This window comes from Buteo buteo, chromosome 3 (assembly GCF_964188355.1).
Source record: "Buteo buteo chromosome 3, bButBut1.hap1.1, whole genome shotgun sequence".
In the NCBI taxonomy this organism is placed as follows: domain Eukaryota; kingdom Metazoa; phylum Chordata; class Aves; order Accipitriformes; family Accipitridae; genus Buteo; species Buteo buteo.
The window spans coordinates 54,064,203-54,082,516 of record NC_134173.1 but is presented as its reverse complement, the minus strand read 5'-3'; the positions used below and the strand labels follow the sequence as shown (position 1 = coordinate 54,082,516).

Genomic DNA, 18,314 nt, shown 5'->3' with positions numbered 1-18,314 from the left:
CAACTTCTAGAACAGAAATGCACTTAATAATGCCAAAAAAGCTATAGATTAAAAATGTCTATAGTAAGTGCTGATGGTTGTAGTGAGCATTCAGGATGTTTTCTCAAACTTTAGCTTTTCAATAAAAACTCGTCTTTTATGCTGGAGGACTTCACATTGCATCAATACACAGTGTATAGACAGGGACAGGTGACAATGAGTAGTTGAGTGGAATTAAGGTCATCACTACTGCAATTTAATACTGGTCCTGTTGCTGACCTTTTGAGTTTTCACAAATTGTTTGACTTTGCCTTAGGAAGGTCTCCCATTTGTAAAACAGGCGTATTATTTGAAATATCTTAAAAGTGTTGGAAACCTTAAGACAGATTTAAAAGTCTCTTGGATGAAACTTGCACATGACTGACTGTATGAGACAGGGACTAAATTGTGGAAATATTTACAAGCTAAATATATATTTGCAGAAATTTCAGCCTATGCCTGGAAATGTTTACCCCAACCTCTTCACCACAGCTATGTGTGCATTATGTATCATTCTTCTGCAGAAGTGAACTTTACATTTCAGGCACCCAAACCGCTATCAGGAATCCTTATGGGAGGCTTCTGTGAATACGCGGGGAGGAAAAGGAGAGAGGGCAAAGGGAGCCTTTTCTTTCACACAGCTCGCATAAAAAGTGTCAGTGGGTTCAGGCCTTATTCTCTGTTTATTTAAAAAGGGAGGGAGTGTAACCACAAAGTGAATAGTGGTAGGCAGATGGTGAGAGTATGCCACAGTCAGTGCTGGACCGTTTCACAGCTAAAAGTGCTGAACCACAGGAATTTCCTCGTCAGGGAGCCTCTGTCCAACGTGCAGCCCCTGGCCTGGTGATGGGATGAACACTGACACAGCTGTAGGCTGAAATACAGTCACCGCATGCCTTTCCTAATTCGGGATAAATTTTCTTTTCAATGTAGCACAGGGCTGATGCATCATGTTGAGAGACAACCGAATTGAAAGACAAGGTTTTAAGCAGCACATGCCTAGTTGCACCAGTCCTCTGCTCCGGGTTCATTTCATCTCAGTGATTCCAGCCCAACACCGACCGCCAACTTGTTATAATCTTGATACCATTGCGCAGTTTGGAGAGGGTTTAATGGTATGCAATCACATTTACTGATTTCATGTTTACTTCCCTGCTCTCCTGTCTACTTCCCTGCTCTCCTGTCATTCACCCAGCCAAGAGGAGTGGAATTTCCTCCCACAGCTGCGGTGCTTTGAGGAGCCATCAACTGCAACCTAAACCATGTTCAGCTGCAGTGAAGCAAGCAGTGAGCCTACAAAGAGCTCTAGAGGGGAGGCTGCCGATGTGACGCCTGTCCAGTTCAAGATAGTCCCAACAGCCCTTGTGTACTGTTGGGTTCTTGGCTACACAAATATTATGAAGATCACCTGGGGAAAACAGATTTCTGTGTGTATAAACAGCTATAGTTGGCTGATGGCTTCACTCTGCATGCAGGAAAGGCTGAGAATAATTCTCTCTTTGCAACGTTTTCCTGTCAAGTTTGACAATGTTGTTTTCTTCTGAGAAATCTGAGACTACAGAGGAAAATGTAAAATTAAGATGTATTTTTTGCTTAAAATTTTCAGAATTCCAGATCTTCTTGGTAGAGCTCTGTTTCGGAGGCTCAATGCACCAAGTGGCAGCTATTTCATTTAGTGCTATGTATGACAATGAGCACTGGGCTATATGTAAATATCACTGATTATATAATTAATTTTGTATTTTATTTTAAAGGAAATAAGACTATCAATGTAGCACATGTTTCATTTCCTGTACAAAATTTACTGGAAGTTACTATATATACTGATTTTATTGAGGCAGACTCTTCAAAAGTTTCTGATGTTTCTGTATGCAGGGTGGGAAGAAGTAGTGTTTATTAAGAGTTTCTGAAGAAAAGTGTTTTTTCTATAACGGGTCCTCAAGAGTTTTTAAGCCCTAGGCTTTTCAGATATCTAAGAAGTGAGTCACCCAAGGTCTTCCGCTACTTTTAAAAATCCAGTTCATAAACTGCACCTTTGGGTCATCTGATCTGGTCATCTCTGAGGTAACTTCAGAAAAGTAGGTGATATTTGGCCCTGAAGAACAGTAGATCATGCACACTCAAATTCTCAAGGGAGAGAGATTGACTGAAACAGTTAGGAAGTATTAAAATTAAATCCATTGAGAATTCAGAGTTTTCTCTTTAACCCCTTAACATGAAGGCACACTTTACACTGACTGTATGAAAAGACTTCAGGAGAAGAGGGAGCTTTTTCCTAGCAGTGAAGAAACAAGAATAACAATAATAATTCTGTAGTGAGAAGCAGTCAAATGTTGCGTACAACATAAGCACTGGAGAAAGAAGTAGGGATTAGCTTTCATCATGCTGCAGCTAAGCATGTGCACGTAGGGACAGCTCTACTGGATCAGGTGAAATGTCCATCCAGATCACAGCAATCAGTGATGGAAGATGAAGAAAGAGAAGTGCAAGACAGAACAATAAAAGAAATTAAGAAAGAGCAGTGCAAGCATATATAGTCACAACTTGCCCAGAATGTTTTCCAAATTGTCAGAAATTTGAATGTCAAGGACTTGCTGAATTACTGGTCATGTCTTACAGGAATTTTTCTTCCACTGATTTTTCTAGCCTGTGTTTGAACCCATGTTGACTTTTAGCACCTGCAGTGTGCCGTGGTAAGCAGTCCCACAGCTAATCTAGGTGTTAGGTGAAGAAATAGCTTCTTTGGTTTGCTATGAAACCTGCCACTAGCTATTTCACTGAATGTCCCCTAGTTCTTTTGCTAAGGCAGTGAGCAGTTGTTCCTCCTTTACCTCCTCTGCCACTCATGATTTTAAAGACCTCTATCATGTTCTTTCTTGTTCTGTCACTCTTTCATCCCACTAAGGATCCTTGCTCCCCTACAGTGGAGTCCACAGTTAATTTCTTCATACTAAGAAACTCACTTGACAGTTTCGGGTCCAGGCTGAAGAAAGAGCTCCAAGACCAGGCATGTGAAGAAGCATTACAGTCAGGAGGGAGCTGACCTCCGTCTGGACGAAGCTTCCTTTGTGCTCAGGAGAGTGGCAGGGACTTTCACCTGCCTGACCTGTGTTACGTTTTCTTCCAGATGAGTTCAACTGCCCTTTAGAAGCAATTCTTATTGATAAATGCTTATAAATATCTGCTTCAGAGGTGGCTGTTTACAATATAAATGGCTGCTCTGGTCAAATAAGTCCAGTCAAAGCAACTGTTGCTGAGGAAGTCAGAGAGTAATGTTTACAAAAAACCTTTCCCATCTTTTTTTTCTCCTTCCCCTGTCATCAGATAAAAAAGCCTTGGGTATAGGGCCAAAGCTTCATATCCGAGCCAAATCATATTTAATATAAAAGGAGAAATGTTTTACTTAATGCACAGATGCTTTTGCTTGAAAAGTTTGTCCAAAATGTGCTAGTTAATTACTATTTAAGGGTTTCATGATATGTTGTTTGTCAAATAAATCCCAAGAAACCTTCTTCTCAACATGGACAGGAAGTATTTTCATGTTTATATGTATGCATTTCCTTTAGAAACCACACTAGAATGATTACAGATGGTGTAACTGGAAGCAGAATAGCTCAGAGATAATTTATAACCCCATTTAGTGAAGAAGTAGGCCTCAATGCTGCAAAATCATCTGTGCAAAGTTAGAGTTGGTGTATTTTGCTTTCCTGTGACAAAACTGCTTGTTTATTCCAAGCCACCAGCTCTCCAAGACACTATTTAAGAAACTTTACACGAGTTTATGGATTTCTGTAATGAAGCAGCACAATGTTTTCAGCACTCCAGATAGAGGAATAAATGTATATATTACTAGGACACAACAATATTTAGGGACAGATTGTGATTACCCTTGCGTGGGAAGAAAATTGGATTCAGGAAACTATTGGTTTTTTCCATCATGTGCAACCTTATAAAAGTCATCCAGAATAATGGTGTAATTACCCCCTCCGTTCAAAGACATGGAGAGATAGTCCACCTCAGGCCACAGAAGTCTTTCCTACATCTTGGCCAGCCTTCTACTGCTGCATCTCTAGTTGCACATCGTGATTTTGTATGGACAGAACATATTTATTTTTTCAATTTTTCCCTAATGAGCATTTGCTGGATGAGCACATGCTTTCTCCGGGGGTACTTGCCTGCATGTCATCAGTACTGAAGACTTGAAGTATACTTTGACTCTGTGTAACAAATGGTTGATGTGTTGTCCTGGGTGCAGGGACTGTAACAGAGCACTAATATTTCAATGGACTTTTTAATCACTAACCTGCACCTTTTTCTAACCTTATCTTCTCCTACAATTACATTGTGTATCCCACTCAAGAGTTAATATGACAGGAACCTAGGAATAGCTCACATGGGGCAGCCAAATTGTATGACAGGACTGGTCATCTCCCAACAGCGTGGTTATCACAACCATGCTTGCATTACAGATATTGCTGGAAAGGCTTCTGTCTTATCTTCATCTCACCAGATGGACCGTTTCTCCCTGTCTGTATGCCTAGGGACGTGGGATGACCCGATGTCAGTCTTTGGGCACCACAACAGAGAGATGGGCCAGTTGTAAAGTTTGGAGGTAGGTTTTGAAGTCTCATTATAACTTTTGGGAGCAGTAAGATCTGGGATTTTGAGATGACCAACCTCTAGTTCTGTCTTCCGTACATATTTTTCACTAATTTTTGTTTTTATACAAACACATTCTTTTGGTATCGCTATTAAAAAGTAAGTCATAATATTGCCATATAAAATCCAGCTTTTCTTGCACAGTGTATTTAGGCATTTCCTAGTGAATGCTGAAGGGAAGACTTCGCTTATAACCAAATTATTAAAATACTGTGTTAAAACTACAAAGGACTAGTGTCATGAAAAGTGATGAACTGACAGCTTGAGGGAAAAGTCTTATGCTTATATAAAAATCCATTAATGTTAGTAAATCACATCTGTAAAGCACCTGTCAACCAGAAACTCCCACAAACTTTTGCAGATCTTCTAAATTTGGTACATGAATGCCCACTCAGCCTTGTTCTTTCTGAAGTTGAGTGTTTGTCACAGAGTTCGTTTAAAACAGACCTCGCTTTCTTCACTGCTCATAAGAAGAAAACCAAAACCACAAGTGCTGTGCAGTTCAGGACAGACCACCGCAGACAGTCCTGTGTCCATAAAGAGTCCCGAGGGATGCTTGGGCAGAGCGCGGTTGCTCTATGGGAGCCGTTAAAGTGAATTGGAATCAGACTGAAGGAATGGTCCAGAAATCACCAGAAGTCATTAAGAACCGCAGGAAGCCAGACCTCTCGATTATTGTCACACCCTCAGCAAAACAACCGCAGCTGGGTGCTCCTCCCTGGCAGGGAGCTGAGCACTGCTTTCACGCAGTCTCCGAGAGAACAATGCCATCTACTGAACCACCAGCCTCCCTCCCACCTAACTGATGGCTGATATTCTTTCTGCATCTGCACAGTTTGTGGTGCTGGGTAAGTTTCGGCAGAGAGGCTCGGAGCTGGAGGGACTGGGACGTGTGAGGAGTTCCTCCTCCGCTTGGCAAAGGCCAGGCTTGCGCTTTGCAAGGGGATGCGATGCAAAGATACTGGATGAGCTAGTGCTGGAGCTGAAGGCAGGACCGCCTCTGGGAAGAGCAGCTCTGCAGAAGGGCAGGGCTTCTAGCATGGGCCAACTATATGGCTCTAAAGCCATAATGTGGCTAACGGCTGCCGTGACTTTGCCTCTTGCACCCTGCTGCATTTCCCTGTTTGAGCAATACCTGCCTGAGTGAATTCAGGCCTCCCTGTCCTTCGTTGCACAGTGTAACTACGACTTGAGCCTGACCTGGAAAATTCACACATGGCTCAGCTTCTACACCCATATAGCCTTGGCAACAGGGATTTAAGTTGTCATCGGCTTTTGCCGCACTGATACACATCCTTGGAATTATACTGAAGACTTTGACTTGTTTTTTGAAGCCCACAATCCAGCAGCTGTCAGATGGTAATGAATCAAGCCTGTTAGAAAAAAAGGGTCTGTAAAGAAACACTGCAAATCTATAAACACTCTGTTTTTTTTCCTACATTGCAACAGTCCCAATTAGTGGAACCAAAAATATTTGGAAGATTTAAATCCCCATTTCATATCTTCTTTTTAATCTAATTATGAACACAGAACAGATTTGTCTATTTCTATTGCAAATCTCTTATGAATTGTCATGTATTAGAATAACTAGTATTTGAGCTGCAAACAAATACAGTTTTTGTGTTTAAAATAAAAATCTGAGGAAAATAGATAAAGATGTATATTTTGATCTTGTAATTTAACTTGTAAGTAAATTTAATGACTCTAATGACAAGTTAAAATGTTTTGGAAATCTTATTTTTAAACTTAAGAGGGTATTTGCCCCAAACTGACACTGTTAATAGCCTGTTCCAAACAGCACAGCTGGCTTCTGAGAGCACCTACCCAGTAACAGGTGAGACGTGTAACAAGAAGCGTGATTAGCAAATAGCACTAAGCAACTAACAGGCAGCATGAAGAAATTCAGACCACAGGAAATGCTGGATTTTAAGACAAAATCTTTCCATAAACAAGGAAGTAGTGGAAAAAAGAGCTGAGTATAGATGATAAGATGGGAAAGTTAAAAAGAAAGAAGAAAAAACATTCTCTTTGCTAAGATTAAAGGACAACTGACAAGGGATGGGACTTCACTGCAGGTACAATGTGCAATGCTGGAGCAGCTGAATAGCTGTTTGTTGGCAGATGCAGGCTGTCATTATACTTTTCTGCAACTCAAAATCAAACAGAAGAGGAGAAAATGCACGTCACACATGCACACTAGCAAGATGTGAATGCTGGCATCCATGTGGAGCCTGAGACCTTTGAAGATTCTCTGATTAAAGACATTGCTCTGGGAATGTTTTTAAGCACAATTCTGCAAAAAAACCCAGATCCAGCATTTAAAGCACACTCCCAGGTCTCATGTAGACTATTGCATATGGTTACTAACTAATCACCCCCTTTACTTCAAGCACTGGGCAGTTCTGCTTATATCCCTTTTTTTCTTGCCCCTGCTGCTGCTGCTTCTTCTTCTCTGCCTCCTGTTTTACCTGCTTTCCCTCTTGCAGGTTTCATCAGGCAGTTTCCACTAAGGAAGGTCAGACGTCCTTTGCCTGGACTCAGTTGGAGGCCCTGAGAAGGGCTCAGAGAGTGAGTCATGCCAGCGGTATTAATTTGTGGTGTTCGCTCTCTTTAAAGTATGTTCACGGTTACTACTCACTGGAAAAAGATGCCTCTGATCTAGTGGCTCAGTAATAACATTATGCATACAAACTGACACACAAGGTCAGCTACCTGATGAACATTGCCAAGTTGGTAGGATTTTTATGTCACACTATGGAAAATAAAAAAGTAGTATTTTTCTCCAAGTTGTCTTCTACTCTGATATATACCATCCTAAAACTGGGTCAGTAGCTGGAAATCACAGGTCCCAAAGCACCTACCAGAAACAAGAGCTCTTGTGCAAGGTTTGTCTGCCTCTGGGCTCCACCTTATGCTTCAGTCTGTTTAACTGGCACAAGTCTAAGGTCCTTCCCTCTGTCCATAGCCAAACTAATCACCTTCCACACATGTAGATGTCCTTGTTTTGGCTGGGATAGAGTTAATTTGCTTTCTGCTAGCTGGTATAGTGTTATGTCTTGGATTCAGTATGAGAAGAATGTTGATAACACACTGAAGTTTTCAGTTGTTGCTAAGTAGTGTTTATACTAAGTCAAGGATTTTTCAGCTTCTCATGCCCAGTCAGCAAGAAGGCTGGAGGGGCACAAGAAGTTGGGAGGAGACACAGCCAGGGCAGCTGACCCAAATTGGGCAAAGGCATATTTCATACCATGTGATGTCATGTCCAGTATATAAACTGGGGGGACTTGGCTGGGGGGGATCACTGCTCAGGACCTAACTGGGCATCGGTCCGCGAGTGGTGAGCAATTGCACTGTGCATCACTTTTTTAATATATTCCAATCCTTTTATTATTATGGTCATTTTTATTATTATTATTATCATTATTAGTTTCTTCCTTTCTGTTCTAGTGAACTGTTCTTATCTCAACCCATGAGTTTTACCTTTTTTTTCCGATTCACTCCCCCATGCCACTTTGGCGAGGGGGGGGAGTGAGGGAGCAGCTGCATGGTGCTTAGTTGCTGGCTGGGGTTAAACCATGACAGTAGAAAAACACAATAACACAAAGAATGGCTCTTCCAACCTTACCAAAGAATATGGTTCCTCTGCTCAGAGGAATCATCCAGCAGGAATGAAAGACCTAACCTGCACTTCTCAAATAGGTCTCCTATTGCTTTGAGAAAGGGAGAGCAAACAAAAGTGTTGACAGATTAATTACAGGCTACTTAGTTGATGTCATGTCCACAGAAGGAATGTATCTGCATTGAAAAAACAAGTAACTTATGAACTGTTGTGGATAAATGTATGTCAGATAGGATCCACTGGAGTGATTTGATAAAGTATGTATGGATTTAAATCCCACTTTGAAGAGAGATTTACAGCTTTACATTTTATCCCCTCTGCCAGCATGACTGGAGATGAAACTTCCATTGATTGGCTTCAGTGAGAGTTAAAAATAAACAAAATGAAATCCTCTGGCTGTCCAAGAGCACAAAGGAGCTATTCCTGCTCCAGAGAAGAAAATATCTAACTTTGGGTTATCTTCTGCACTTCTACAGTGGCAGTTTTTCCAAACTGGATGAACATTTCCATGGTACTGCTGTCACAGTTTAAATTAGTGTAGAAAATTAATCTTCACCCATGGTGTGCTTCAGCAGTTGGCAGGAAAAAGCAATCCCAGATTGGGAAAGTGGAAAAAATAATCTTCAGGTTAATACGGTTCACTGCGGGGGAGGCACCTTACTGCTATGCCAAAATCTCCTACAGATAAGTCCAGAAACTGAGGGGAGAGAAGTATTGGAAAAACACTTACAGGAGGGAGATGATACCATATCCCCAAGTGACTCTGCTGATACTGAGGTACACAGCTGGATCCCCAGGTCCTGGCGTTATCAACCCTTGGAGCATAAGAGGGTCACATCTTCCCACCAACTGGGGAAGACCGTTCCCCTGCCCAGCCCCAGCTGGCGCACCAACCCCATAATGCAGTTTGTTCATGGAGCCAAGCCAGGTACGTTCATGTGGTGTCCAGCTTCGATCAAGGGCCACAGAAGGAGGACCTCTCGCCTAACGGGGGCAGCAGGAATATCCCGTTCACAGCCTGCAGGGGGGAGGATGTTCGTTTGTTCCAGATGGCACACTGGCAAAAAGGATGGCTTAAACCACTTACACAGAGTGACAAAAATCAGATTATCTGGTAGCCAATAACTGTAGCTATCAGGTTAGTTACAGTTCAGATCTATGAGGATTATTTATAAGAACCAGTTTGATCGGAGGGAACTAACTGGAAACTTCTGTGCTGGGAATTTCCCCCCCCAGATCAGTCCATACTTCAGTTGTTCTCATGGCTTTTAGTGGTATGAAAATTAGATGGTTAGTAGGAAGGCAGAGAGACAGCTGAACTTTTTTTTTAAGTAAAGTATTACTGAATTGGGGGCTGATAACAGAGAGGGGTCTATAGAGCGGAACTCACGAGGAGCGTGAGAGAAGGTAAGGGAGTGCCAGCAACCAGCCTTGGTAGAGCAGTCCTGTATGGGGACAGAAAACACAAAAGCTCATCTCCTGGAAGGACATATCAGTAGGTTTCCACCACGTGACCAACCAAGAAGAAGATGGATTAAGACTGCTGTTGAGACCTGTACATGCTCATGTACATGAGTTTACAGAGTCATGATGGACTTGCTTTAGATAGAAATGGGGGAAACTAATTGTGAGGCCCACCAAGGACTTCCTGAACACAGAGAGTCAAGAAACGAAGAACAAGAAGCAGGCTCGCACAGCTGTGGTTAAGGAGTTATCCATTCTCCTAATCGAATCTGGATGTGATGTGTAAATGTGCTTACACACCTTACCAGTGCTAAATTAAGAAATGCAGTAAAACAAAAGATAATCTGGTTATTATTTTCAGATCAACTTTCTGGACTGGATAATCATTATATACAATCACAGCTTCTTATTCTTTTGAACCATATCCTAGTGCTCTATATTAAAGAAGTTTCCTTCTTTCTTAGGAAAGAGACCTGTAATCCAAACATCTTAGAAGGGTTCACAGTTGCTGCAGCCAGCAAGTAGCTGTGGACCCTTCCTATCTCTTGTGCGACAGCATCCCAGCTAGTAAGGATTTGATTGTTCTTCTTGAGAAAAGCTCAGTCATTAATGTCATATTCCCATTTAAATTGAAACTCTTAGATATATTTTTCAAGGGTTCTGAGCAGGTAAACCAGGCAACTCCTAGTTCAAAAGTTAGAAGAGGGAAAATAATGATCTTTATGAAGGTATAAGTAAATTTGTATTTATCTGGCAATGGAAGATCCAAGAATTTGATTTTGCCAAGTTGTTAATAGACCAGAGATAAGAATAACTATTGTAGCTGACATGCCTTCTCTTACAACAGACAGAGGTGTCCCTTCAAAAAATTCCATACAACAATCATCAACTAATCATAACATGAATGCAATTGTTTATGGCTATCTAATTGTCTGTAATTAGAGTTATTAGAGGACAGGGGTTTACCCAATCCTTTTCCATTTTCAGTATAAATCCTGCAGGTATACTGAATTTTGAATTCAAGGATAAATTTGTTGATGATTTGTTATTGAAGGCAGAGGTTTCTTTTTTCCCCCTGAGTGCCAATTATAATAGAAATAAGGTATACATTTCATTTTCAAGGTATTTTTCAAAGACAGCTCTCCCAGAAAACTGTAAGACACAGTAATAAAATGTTTGTAGTAACAAATTTCTTAGCTTCATTGAAAATATTTATGTAACTGCAGAAAGATTTTGAATTTCCAATCATCCTGATACATAAAACAGATCTTTTAAGTTTGGCACTAAACTAACCCATACTCTAGCCCATATCTGAACTCCATTCTAAATGTTTTTTGTAATACAGTGTCTAGCAGTTGCAAACCTAATAACTTAAAAAAAAGAAAATCTTGTGTGTGGAGTGTAGATGAGATGCATTAATTACTATGCAGTACAAGGGATATTAGCAGGTAGCAGCTGGGATCTGATCTCTAGATTTTGGAAGTGTTGGGGTATATTTAAAACTTGTTACCCTAAATTGTACCTATTATGCCCAGTTCCATATTTAAGCTTAGATTTTCACTTCCATTTGTACAGATTGGTATTCTTTCAGCTAACGCTGATGATAAGCATATATAAAAAAAACATACCTGAAGACAAGAATATGCCCTGCAGATATGACCTGCAGCTCTGCTGGAATTCAGGTAGCAGGTTTGATTCTAAAAATGACACATTTCTTTCAAAGCAGAGGGCAGAAATTGATTCACATTTTTTAAGAAACTTGTAGTTTATAATTTAAAGGCATGCTGGCGTGAAGAAGCCCTGCCAAAAGAAGTTTCCCAGCATCACTAAAAATGAAAAAAACTGTTTTAATACAACAGTGCACTTGAGTGTTGGGGGAATATTATACAATTCAACAGACAGCAGTGACCTATCACAGCAGTTCAAAATTTCATGAGGTTTCTTCAAGAGTCCTAAATTCTCAAAGGTCCTCAGCACCCAACTTCAAAGTCCCATTCTTCTGCACTTCATTTTGAAACCATTTTTATCCAACTGCGATGAGCTTACTTTTTTACAGTCATGTGAAGAGGTGTTTTTGCTGATGTCTCTCAATGTAGACATAGAAAAAAATCTTTTTGAGTCTGATTTGGGAGGGTGAAGGGAGGGAAGAACAATCTTCTGATTCACAGTGGAGGATGATGAGGATTTAACCCTACAGACTGTTGTTCCTTGCTGAAGCTCAGCAATGAGCAGAAAAAAGAAAGAGGTTGCTCAGGAGCATGTCAGCTCCTCCATCATATTGCTGAGTGCACTGTGCTGGTGGGCATCCATGGAGCTTGTCAGGGAAGGATGTGCAAGAGATGGAGACCGACTGTGTCACCTAGGGATGAAGGAGCTCATCCTGACTGGAGAGGAGCAGTCAGTCATGGGTTTGAATGAGGCTTGCCTCCATCCCAAATAAATAATTGAAAACCCAGGCTGTTAGTGACTCTCTCTCCTCCTGCCTCTCTGGCTGGCCCTGAGAAACTCTTCCCCAGCAGCATTGCTCCAGAGCCTTTCTGTACTCCTGAACAAGAATTTTTGGGTGAATTTTTTGGTCAGCTGATAGATTCCCAAACAGCTCTTTCTATAGGACCTGATCTAACATCATCTCATTGAACTTAGAAAGAATGAACAACAGATGCATCATACCTGAAAGCAAGAGATTCTGACCATATTCAAATTAAGGAGGTGTAAATACTGAGGAAAGAACAAGTCCTATGGTCAGGGTACTAGTTAGGAAGGCACAGCCTTTCTCAAAACCTGCCTCTGCCATAGCTGTCTTGTAAGATAAAGATAAGCAAACATAAATTAAACTCTCAGTGCAAGAATACGTCATCTGCAAATGGGATAAAAGGGCTTCCTTTCCTCACAAAATACAAGTGCTTTAAAGATGAGGAGGCAGCTCAGAGCACTTTGGTAATTACTAAATACAAAAGTACTGCGAGGAGTTTTGGTAACCAGGCATCTCTGAAAACCAAAGTCTTTGCTTTGTAAAGACAGCAGTGGAGCAAGCGGTTTTAACGTAGCTTTTAAAAAGCTTTGGTAAGTTTAGTTTCCCAGATAATTCAGCTGACACTCTCACACCACTGAGCCTGCCAGTTCTGTGGGCTGTAGAGTTAGCCATGTTTGAAGCTGAGTTACAACCACACACAGGCTGAACAAAAGAGCTATCAAAATTATTTCACATAAAACTCCTGGTTTTATTCAACATAGATTCCAGTAAGGAAAGTAGTAATACTTCTTAGCTTTCAATAAACCCATATTTTTATACTTAAATGCCAGCCCTGATCATAGTCCGTAAAACTTCTTACGCTTTTCTTAAAGCTCCAGGTATTGAAGACAAATAACTATGCAAGAGTTACAACTTTCATATAAAAGTAGTAATAGTTTTCTAAGTCCTTGCAGCTGCACAGGAATCACTCATTCTAATGGTTTAAAGTTGATGGTCTAGTACCTCAGCGTGTGGAGACCACCCACAATTAGAAAAACTTGAGGAAGGCAATCCTGAAATTTTACCCTGATGATCCAAAGGACCAAGTTCATGCTGCTCTCATTCCATTAAATGATGTAAAGACCCTCATTACATAAGGCAGCGGAGTCACCCCAGGGACTGATTTGACACAGTGCCCTCAGTGTGTAGTTTGGGTGGAACCGAGCAGCTCCACGGAGATAACCGCTGCAAACACTGTTAGCTCTTTCCAGGGACTCTTTCTTCTTGTATTCCTTCACTGCCTTCTGCAACAAGCAAGATATTGCTTAACAGTTGTGCCCTGCACATATGTATGTCAGCACTAAACTACTATAAAGTGAACTGACACCTTCCATTCTTTGAGGTTAAAATCTGTTTATTCATTTCTTTCATGTCAATCTTTGTTTCATTCTGTCTCCTTACTATACAAAACCCATCATGCACTGGGAGATGAATCACTGAACTTTTGTTGCCTTTTAGCTCCTCTCTGTGAGTGTGTAAAGCACTACACCGGACGTTGAATGTCCTAAATCACAGTTTCTACAGCTAAATCCACATTTCTCTGCAGGTGTAGACCATAGCATCCCTGGGTCCTAATCAGTCGCCTCCCCTGTCCAGATCATGACACAGCTGGAGAGCTCAGAACTGGGGTTAATTCCTGGGGCCACGGGGTAAGCTATAGGTTAAGCTTAACACAGATTCTTTAACAGATTATATGCATAAAATAAACCCAGTATTTTAGTAATACATGTGATTTGTAATCACAGCACACCAGTCTGTTGAATCTCAAGTCTAAACATAACCAACAGATGAGGACTCTCAAAGGAATTAAGATGGTTAATTAAGAAGTCAGAAATTAATATAAAATAAAGCTCTTAAATGCATAATATTAGGCAAATATTTGCAATCTAACATCCTTACCGCAGTGTCATTGGTGGTAATGTACACCAACACATCCGAGTTGTTTCTGCTGTTAATGTATCGGTAACAGTTCCACACACAGCTTATCAAGTAACCCTGAAAAGAAAAGAGATTTATTATTCTGTGCAGAAAATAAACCATACACATCTTTCTGTTAGGGCATTTCCATTCTTATATAAATAAGAATATGAGCCTGATTGATAGAAGCACGGGACAGTCACTTTCTGGTTGCAGTGACTGTAGGTACGTGTAGGGGCTCTGTGAGTAATCCAACACGGTTCCTCATACTGATAGAGTTGGGGTTGTTCAGCCTTGAGAAGAGAAAGCTCTGGGGAGACCTTACTGTGGCCTTTATATACAGGGGGCTCATAAGAAAGAAGGGGAGAGACTTTTTACCACAGCCTGTAGTGACAGGACAAGGAGCAATGGTTTTAAACTGAAAGAGGATAGATGTAGATTGGACGTAAGGAAGAAACTTTTTACGATGAGGGTGGTGAGGCACTGGAACAGTTTGCCCAGAGAAATTGCAGATGCCCCATCCCTGGAAGTGTTCAAAGTCAGGTTGGACAGGGCTTTGAGCATCCTGGTCTAGTGAAAGACGTCCCTGCCCACAGCAGAGGGTTGGACTAGATGACCATTCAAGGTCCCTTTCAGCCCAAACCATTCTGTGATTATATGGTTCTGTGATTATGGATACTTGTGTTGCACTATGAGCTGCTCCATCTAGGCAGAGATACTGCAATCTAGACCTATCTGAATGAAGTTTACTATTCCAGATATTTAATATTACAGCATACTTAATGTAGACTAATTGTTTTGAAAAGAAACAGTTTCTTTGGGCCTGAATATAGCTAAAGTAATGTCATTTTGTGTGTATAACCTCCATTATACTTAAATGAGCAGGTCACGTATGCTGGCTTGCTTTTTTACACCTCTCTAGAAATACAGAGAGGTATGAGTTCAGTCAGACAACTCGTTACTCTGCATGGGATTCTGCTTACCAGCAGAGGTGAGTTTTACAGCACAAAATGAAGGTACAAGTTACACTGTGACAAAAGACAGAAGGTGCTGCAGATGCAGAATGTCTCAGGGACAGCAGCAAAAATAAACAGAAACCAGTTTGGGATTCCTCCATGGTAAGGATGTTTAAATATTGTCAGCTGGGAGTTAGTAGTATTAGAAAGTGGAAGAAAACCCCAGTAAAAAGAGCACAAGCACGCTGGCGACTGAAGAATCATCAAGCAAGTTACAGGAAACCCTTCTTGTCTTGTGAGTGGAAGTCTGGCCAATAACTATGTGATGATTCTGTATATCACCTGCATTGTTTCAATACTTGTTTCACTTAATCTGACATTAAATCAATGTATTCCATATGACTGGAATGGTCTGGGGTCTTCTTATTCTTGCCTGACTAGAGAAAATTGCCAGTATAAAAGTTTTTATTAAAATCTGAAATTACTTCTGACCTTTTAACTGTTATTACAAATGCTTCATTTTTTTTCTCAGTATAAAGCAAAAAACCTGTTATTGCAGCAATAACCATACCGCAGGATCATAAACATCACTGGTTTTGTTCTTGGAGCTCACTTGGCTCTGGGTAGGTCTGCTGCCTGGCAAACAACTAGCTGTGTCCAGTTTTTTTTTAACTGGTTGGGCAAAGTGCTCACATCCATCATCTCCTTCACCAGCAGGAGAGATTCCATTTGGCCAGCAGAGGTGAGCAAAGTGGCTGGAATGAAGACAGGAGGCAGTAACACATGTGGAGGAGCAGGAGTCAGATCCTCAGCAGTTCCTCTGGAGCTTTCTGCTTCCCACGTAGTCACACACGACAGTCATGAGGAGAACAATGTGTTTTGATAGTGCCCAACTTATTTTTTTACTTAGTAGGTTCTGCATAGCAATTCTTTCACAAACTTAGCGCGTGCAAATTAAACTGCCAGGGCTGATTGGATTTGCATGTGTGTCTCACTCTGTGTGAGTCATATTTTTGTGACTCACTTGCACTGATGACCTTCCAAAAGCCTCTTATCCTTCTGAGCTGCCCTGTGTTTCCTCCCTCTCCAGAGCTGTCACACATGAGCTGTGTTTTTCAGGATGCCACATGACTCACTGATGGCTTGCTTGCAGATCAGGAAGAGTTTTTTCCACCAGGGCCAAGCTGGCTGAAATCCAGTAAGCTTGCTTCCTCTTCTTTACAGCATCTTACAGACCCTGGATGACTTGGAGGTGTTGCTGACTTTGACAATACTTTCGACCAGCAAATGGGGAGAGCAAAAGGCTTCTGGAGTGAGCTGAGTCCCAAGGGAATGTTAAACTGCCTCTACAGCCCAAGCTATGGGCTATGCAAACTTGCCCCACGCTACTGAAACAAGTGGAGTAAAGGCATATACATGGAGAATTGCATCTTTTCCAGAATTAAATAAAATGCCTTTGTTAATTATTAATAGTAATAAGTAGTTCAGTAGCTGTCAATGCTCAGATACTACGGGCTGAGCAAGGCGTAAGAGCTAGTACAGAACAGAGACTGAATAAAGGACACTTCTGTGGGGACACAGCCCATCTTTATAAGAAACACTTTACATTAAGCCTACCTATTTACAAACCAATTTCTATACTCTTTCTGTCAAAATCCAAACTGAGGGAAGCCCCATTTCAGATAATACAGTATTATCTGGGAGAATGTAGTGGGAGATTTATTTTTCAATGCTCCCATTCCATTACATGTGGTGAATAAAACACATTTAAGCCCACAATGAACCCCTGCAGCTCTTCCAGCCCTGAGCCCTAGCTCTAATCAGCCCTGCTCCTGCATGCACGGGCTGTTTCTCAGTGGGTGAGGTCTGTTCCAGCCCTTGAATTAAAGAGGTCATCAGCCAGCACGCACCAAGTAATTGGCCCCGAGACACTGACCCACATATGGCTGAAAGCAGCGGCAGCTCGGAGCATGTCCTTGTTGAAGTGCTTTGGACACGTGCTGCTGGCCTGAGAAACATGAGTCATGGAAACTTGTTTTCCTCAACCTGTAACTTCTTTAAACTTGTTCCTAATCGTTGTTTTCTACTGATGCTGTTACACAGTTAAATTGGATTGCTGATTCAGTTACCAATTTTTTCCCTGAAAATCTTGGCTGAGATTTAAAATATGCTTTAAAATGTGTGGCTGGACACACAGTATATAAATATATCGATTTTTCTCTCAGGAGACAAATGTTCACACTTGGAATAGGCCCTACGTAAAAGGCATTAAGTCACTTCAGCCTAATCCACCCTTAGTGGTATTCCCACATACCACAGCACAGGCTGCTGACAGACACCTTTTGGGGGCAGCCCCAAGTAGCCACCGTGTGAAAGGATGGGTGCGCAAGAAAGGCTGAATGTGGAAACAGGCACCGTGCCTACTTCTGCTAGCTTGCAGTCTTCCCCTTTAAATGGTGGGAAATGACTTGAGCCCATAAGGAACTGAAACCCACAAAATTTTATAACCCTGCCTCTCACCGTTGTTATTGCACATGCACTTGTTAAGCGGCATAACAGCAGTAATGTACTGCACGACTTCTGCTCATCAGACACGTGCCCGACCAGCTGACTGACCAGCATCTTTGTGGAAATCAGAGGCTGCTGTATCCTGCTGTTTCTTGTAACACAGCAAGGAAAATTCTGTGCCAATCTGGGTCACAGCAGCCCTCTGGGCAGCTCCCTCCCTGGCAGCAAGTGCGGGGTGAATGCTGCAGACCCGACAGAGCCCCCTCGGGTTAGGAGCCGTCTGCACCAAGTCCCATTTTATTCTCCAGCTGCTTTGGATTTTCTATTTGCAGAGCTGGTCTGGTCTTCAGTAACTGGTGAAAATGAGACAAAGATTTCTACACAAACTGAAATTTATATGAAGACTTCAGAGTGATGCTAATGGCAGACCAGTTGGCCATGTGTATTTCACATGTTGGTGCTGCAGAAGTAGAAACAATGGGTTGCTGTGCTGATGAAATCTGCAATTAAATCCATCTTCTCAGCGTGCTAGAATATGTATCTTGTGAATATAAAAAGGCTGTACAAGAACCACTCCTTATAACTGCAGAGAAATGCTGTGACTGAAAAGAATTAATGATGGTAAACCAAACCACTGGCCTGCAACACTTTAAATGGTGCC

At 41.5% G+C, this 18,314-nt stretch overlaps 1 protein-coding gene across 1 annotated transcript in view; it reads right to left on the bottom strand.

Moving 5' to 3' along the window:
- Nucleotides 1-18,314, bottom strand: part of LAPTM4B (lysosomal protein transmembrane 4 beta) — a 62,853-nt gene that overhangs the window by 7,296 nt on the left and 37,243 nt on the right. The window contains exon 6 of the mRNA XM_075023659.1: nt 14,172-14,267. Within this exon, the coding sequence (XP_074879760.1) occupies nt 14,172-14,267 (96 nt within the window). The remainder of the gene's footprint in view (nt 1-14,171; nt 14,268-18,314) is intronic.